We start from the raw sequence: 6,390 nt of genomic DNA on the forward strand, positions 1-6,390 counted from the left end.
TCAGTGACTGTGACATTTAACGTGGGTCTCCCTGTAAATGTTTCGTATAAAGCAGATTAGTCACATGTACATGAAATTAATTTGAACCTATTAAACACAAAGAAAAGAAGAGCAGCAACATAGACTTGATTCAAGCTCAGTGAATCACTACGACGTCCAAAAGTCAAAGTAGTGATCAGTGAAGAAAGCAGTGAAGAAATTTCAAATACTGAGGTTTTTCTTATTATAGAACTTTTGAGAAGATGACAATCTCTGTGGTAAATGTAAAGCTGCAGCCAGCAGATGTTCATTTAGATCAAAAGGCTGGAAACAGCTAGTCTGGCTCTGTAAAGAAAATAAACCCCTGTCAGCACCTTTCTAAACCACCAATCAGAGCCAGGACGAGTGCCTGACCACAGCAGCAGCTCTCATGTTACTATGATGTTATTTTTCCAAATCCTACCCACTGCAGCTTTAATGCTAAGCAAACTTTCTCCTGGATATAGTTTCATATTTTGTGGATAGATGCGAGGATGGTATCGATCTTCTCATCTACCTCTTCTCTCTAAGATTTGTGTATTGCCCAAAATGTCAAACGCACATAATCAGTATTTTTGTTTTGATAATTCTGTTGATTTGTTGTATTAGATTAACAACTGGTCACGATTCACTGATTCTCCGTTCCTCTCTCCGTCCGTCTCAGAAACAACTGGAGCGGCTTCCACCCCCACACCAACGTGCTGTGGCTCCACTACCTGTGCTCCAAGCTACTATCCATGAAGTACCGCAGCCCGGGAGGGAGGGGTGCCAAGGACGTTCGAGCAGCGCTCACTCGTTTCTATGACAACATCCTCCAGTACAGCTCCGCCACCGAGGCGCTACACACCTGCCCCATGTTTCAGTAGCACTGAACACATGAAGTGTGAGGACGCTCAACCACAGTTTTCTTTTAATCTTTAGGAGGCAGAATGTATGCAGGTCGTCGATAGTCGACTTCCTTCAGCTGCCCACTCGCCCTTCATGATCTCTGATATGTAAAGTCGATTATTGATTTCCTTTGTAACACCATGACTGATGGAGGTCACTTAATGTACAGTGAAACTGTCATTCCACAAAGGTTGTTAAAATGACCACGTGAAAATTGTGACTAAAACAAGGTCTAAATAATTGTTCAACTATTATGTTTGAGAAATACTCAAATGTGATGTCAGCAATTCATGCACGTAATAAATGACTGTATGCCTGTTGTTTTTTGTTTCATTCCCATGACTGTTTAAAATCAGACTGAATTTCATTCTATAAGGTCAAACATTTGATTGTTTCTCAGTCAGTTTTCCAGAAATGTGACTACGTGATATAAATTTACATAAACTGCAATAAAGGATTTAATGCAAATCTCTTATCTCAAACTAGAAAGAAAATGTAGATTATCCATCTTGTAATCTCAGCTCCACTTTGTACAACCTTCATGGGCGTGTGGATGTGTACACAAAGACGCTGGTACAAAAACAAAATATTTTATTCAATTTGTTCATTAAGATTATTATACATTTTTGCATTGAGACAAGCTTCATTTTGGTAGGGTGAGTCGTGTGTGTGTGTGTCCGTCTTGACGAGGATCTTGGCTGAACATGTCGAATGCTTCCATACTCAAAGACACCCTTGGTTGAAGATTTTGAGAAATTTACACTTGCCTGGAATAACCGTGTGATGAGATCAGAGCAGAACAGTTGCATTAAAAAAGGAAGACTGCTTTAAAAAAAACAACACACACACACATGAAGACATTCCAAACTATACAAACAAGATCCGGCAGGCCAATGTTCTGAGAAGAGGTCAGGCATGTGTTTGAGAAGCACTTTTTGGTTGAGCTTTGAGGCAATGTTAGAGATGGCCTTGCTGGTGATGAGCCCATATGTTAATGTCATATCTGTGTGTGAGTGTGTTTTCGAGGTTGTGTGTATGTGGAAAGCAAACGTCTGTATAAGAAGCAATGAACTGTATATGAGATGTACTTGCAGCTGCTGTGTGTGTGTGTTTGTTTTGTGCTCAGAAGGAGAAGTATTTGGTGAACCACTCCTGCTTCAGCCCGTCTGTCCCCCTCGGCTCCAGGTACGGGCCCCTACAAAACACACGGGACAAACAGGTTAATTTGATAAAGTGCTACATTTGTTAAACATATTCTGTTTAAAAAACAGGTTTAATACACCACATGTACCATGGTGCTGGCTTATAGGTAAAAACCTGGGAAAGCTGCACACTAATTGAAAACTTATTGTAAACTCAAATCTGAACAAATACAAAGTAAAAATCAGTCTTCGTTTGAACTGATACCTTTCACAAGGATATAAAGACAAACAAATACAAATAAATACAAGTGGGACACATCAACAGAGTAACATCTGTTAATCTCAAAAAAGGCCAAATCTCTTTGTCCGTCATAATGGAAGTAATTAGACTTGAATTGGAAACTGAGTGAATATAAGTTACCTTATATGAAACATCCCCTGACACATTTGGCTACACAATGTAGAACTTAACAATCACGGACCAGAAAAGGAACCACCACCCAGCTGTTGTACCACGAGGTGACCATGACCTCCATCACTGAAATCTAATCAATTTACCTTTGACTCCAACTGAACGATTGGACCAAATGTGAAGAAATTCCCTAAAGGTATTCCTGGAATATCGAGCTCAAAATAATGGGACGTACAGAAACATGAAGCCTGTTGGAGGAATAAAACTACATGATAACAAAAAATATTTTTTTTATATCTATAAAATACAAGTGAGGGTTGGTGTGACTAGATTCTCCTGCAGGAATCAAATCTAACACTGTTACTGCTGCTGCTACAGTAACGTCATGAAGGGGCGGAGTGGATTTTAGCAAACTTTAAATAATCTTATTTTTAATTGGTTAATCCATCCTTTCCTTTTATGCAGCTTATTCAAGACAAGAAACATCAATCAAATGAATTATATAATTACAGATTAGATGTTATATACTGCAGGGGAGTACTGAACAATGTGATATAATATTGTTTCTGCAAGTTTTCCATCATACTTTCACACTTTGTCCTGTGAATTTAAATATATATATATACATATATAAAAGTGGGATTTGTTGTAAGTTTCTAAGATTCCAAGTAAGTTTCTTGTATGTTTCTGTTTGGTTCTTGTTGACTTCTCGATTATGTTTGTTTCCTTTTCCTGTGACTGTGTCCATGTTAATACGTTCAAATAAATGCTTCAGGGTTACGAGTGTGCAGCTTCCCCTTCTCTTCAGCTCTCTAACATCACAGTCAACAACCTCCGTACCTGATTGACTGGGCCTGCAGGTGTGCGTGGGGCTCCTGGCAGGAGGGCGACACGTAGCGGATCCCCGTCTGCGGTGACGGGCAGACGGGGAGGGGGGCGGTGGGCGCCGGGGTCGGAGGGATGCAGGACGTCCGGGATCTGGTGGAGCGGGGGAGGGAGGGGGAGGCCTGCTGGCCGAGGGAGAGGGAGGTGTGCTTGTGCGGTAGGGAGGAGGAGGAGTAGTGGGGGGTGGTCTGAGGGTGGGAGGTGGACTGGTGGGGGAGGGTGGAGGACGAGTGCTGATGGACGGAGGAGGAGGAGGAAGACGAGGAGGAGGACTGCGGGAGGAGGATGCTCCTGTCGTAGGTCCCGGCGCTCGGGACACTGGGGACACTGGGGACCCGAGGCGGAGACTCCACACGTTTCCTCTGTTGGGAGAACAGAGTTTGGTTTACTGCATTTTCAATGAGAGTAGAGCTGTTCTAATATCAGTTTTCCTTCCCGACACCTTGACTCTGGTACCTGGAGTTTTGTGTATCGGTCGATTCACTGTTCGATGCACTGATCCGATACCAGTTCATTTGAAAAGGAACAACACCTTATATAATGTATTTCAACAGCTGTGTACGACTAAAATAAATAAATAAAACTAGGAATACAGGAAACAGCCCTTGAACCTAAAGTCTTGCATACGGTCCCTGTTTTACTTGTCTCGCTTGACTCAAGCGTGAAATATTGCCACATTGCTGACATCTCAGATAGCTCCGGGTAACTCTACACGACCACAAATTACTTCTCCGTGTAGGAGCTTGGAACAGTCATGAATTTCTCCACCCCGGTGAGAGCGAACCCGCTCAACCTCTCATCTGTTCCAGGCATTGTGGTAGCATCATTGCTGGTATCATTATCAGAACTTCTCTGCCTTTTTCAATACATTTCAATATAATCTGAAATATTTCAATATCATGTGCAATATCCCATATTGCTTCCATTATCTTTTTTTTTACAAAGCTGAATGTACTGATGTACTAATGTAATTTACTGTTTTTTACTACTTTCATGGTGTAAAAGTTATGGTGTGCAGGTGGACCCAAGTTCAGTAGCAAAACAGAAGTGCCATTTAATTAAAGGCAATGGTATTTACAAAAACAAAGTAAAAAAAAAACAATAAACAGTGGAAACTAGAAAAGACTCAAACAAAGCTAAATGGAAAACACATGGAAGACACGGGAAAATGGCAGATGAACAATGACGACAAACTGACAAGGGAAGCACAGAGACTTATATACACAAGGGAGGCGGGGTGGATTAAACACAGGTGATACACACGAGACACATTGCAGACAAAGACAGGAAACAGAGCTACAGACAAACAAGGAGTAAAAACTTCAAAATAAAACGAGAAACTAAGAACTTGGGGGAAAAAACAACCAAACACAAGCGAAATGTCCACAAAGAAAAGTGTCCAACAAGTCCAGAGTCGTGACATCTGGTATAGATGGTGCATAATTAAGTGTTTTCATAATTTCATTACATTATTCTTGAGAATCTCTGTATCTGTTTGGCTAAAAGTTAAATGTAAGTAACAGCAGTGTGGTGGACGCAGCTTTAACGTCCACTATGTGAACTCGTGCTGCTTCAAAAACCGAAGTTGGCTTCAGCCCAATGAGCCCTTCTGGCTGGAATGAGGCTTTTTATGATGAATGCATCATGTGCATGAGGCGAACTGACAAACTCACCCTCATGGTTGGCGTGACGCTCCCGGGGCGGGACTTGCTGTCACGGAGCCTGAGGGTGCTGCTGTCCCCGGCAACGGGAGGGTGGAGCTGCAGCTGATGCCTCTCTTCCTGCAGGGAAGGAGGACGAGGAAGGACTTTCATTGGCCTTGTTCACAGTCGGTGTTGATGTTGTGTAAGAGTCGTATCTGGGGGGGTGTACTTGTTTGCTACGCTTGCCTCATGCCACACAGATGGTCGACACACACACAGCACTGTGGCAGAGGACACTAGAAAAGGCAAGTTTATCCTTTGCAGGCATGACGGCAGAAGATAAAGGAAAACACTAATAGTTTTCACCATGGTAGCCTGTTAAGAGGCGGGTGAGATTCGCCTAAAACGCTTGTCTGAGGAATACCGAAAGTAAATGGAAAGCTGTTCTTGAACAATTTGGAGTATATGCATGATCTTGGTCTCTTTTGAAAGGTACCATTCTGAACTTTTTCCCCCAACAGGAGTTGGTTCAGAATAACTCTAAGTGCTACTGGCACTGAGTAATAGCAGTTGGAACACAGTTAAGTAGAAGGTTTTTATTTCCGCCTGAATATTTTTGTTAAACAGATGCCTGCAGATGACTCTAGCTGTGATTTATGAGTTGGAAAACACGCTGGGACCCGAGCATTAAGCCTTGATTAGCCCAGGTTTAAATTTGATAAAAATACCACAGAAAATGAATATTTCACAGATTTTTTCCTAAGGGCATGTCTAGGCGTTTTCCACAAAGGCCATTTGGAGACCATGGTAACCAACTAGGCTAAAAGGGCTACTTTTACACTCAAAATCATACTTTTATATAAAGGAGGCCAAACCGGTCAAAATTTATACAAATAAACATCTTTCATGTTGTTTACACCTAGATGCTGGCTGCGCTGAGATTACGAAACAGCTGACTGTAACTTACTTCTGTTGCAATTCAATCTCGGAAGCTTTTAATCATATCACAGTTTTCCTTAAACCTGTTTTTAAGAAATGTTTTTGCGTGTTGTTTTTGAACTGTGCAGCAACAGCTGAGACCCAGATGAAGACAGATGTGTTTGAATCTCACCACCAAGCGTTTAATGAGCTGCTCTCTCTCCGTCAGTCTCTCCTGGAGTCTCCCCAGCTGCAGGTCGTCACACCGCGGCTCCCTCCTCTTGCACCGCTCCTCGCGCTCACGCAGCCTGCAGTTAAATCATATACACAAACACACACGCACTTTCTCACATACCCGCACCGATGCTCAGTGTTGTGTGTATTCAGTTTGAACCCTTGCGATCCCACGTGCCTGTCCTCTACTCACTCGTTCTCCAAGGCCACTATTCGAGCCTGCAGGTGCGTCTGGGCGCTGCTGTACTCG

The 6,390-nt window shown here is 42.5% G+C and overlaps 1 protein-coding gene across 1 annotated transcript in view; it reads right to left on the bottom strand.

The window, feature by feature from the left end:
• Nucleotides 1-2,028: 2,028 nt before the first annotated feature.
• Nucleotides 2,029-6,390, bottom strand: part of fam184b (family with sequence similarity 184 member B) — a 25,494-nt gene continuing 21,132 nt past the window's right edge. The window contains exons 14-18 of the mRNA XM_061067091.1: nt 6,334-6,390; nt 6,100-6,214; nt 5,019-5,126; nt 3,301-3,707; nt 2,029-2,101 (exon numbers count right to left, since the gene is read on the bottom strand). The exon at nt 6,334-6,390 is cut by the window's right edge and continues 300 nt beyond it. Of these exons, the coding sequence (XP_060923074.1) occupies nt 2,029-2,101; nt 3,301-3,707; nt 5,019-5,126; nt 6,100-6,214; nt 6,334-6,390 (760 nt within the window). The remainder of the gene's footprint in view (nt 2,102-3,300; nt 3,708-5,018; nt 5,127-6,099; nt 6,215-6,333) is intronic.

Source organism: Limanda limanda, chromosome 2, assembly GCF_963576545.1.
Source record: "Limanda limanda chromosome 2, fLimLim1.1, whole genome shotgun sequence".
In the NCBI taxonomy this organism is placed as follows: domain Eukaryota; kingdom Metazoa; phylum Chordata; class Actinopteri; order Pleuronectiformes; family Pleuronectidae; genus Limanda; species Limanda limanda.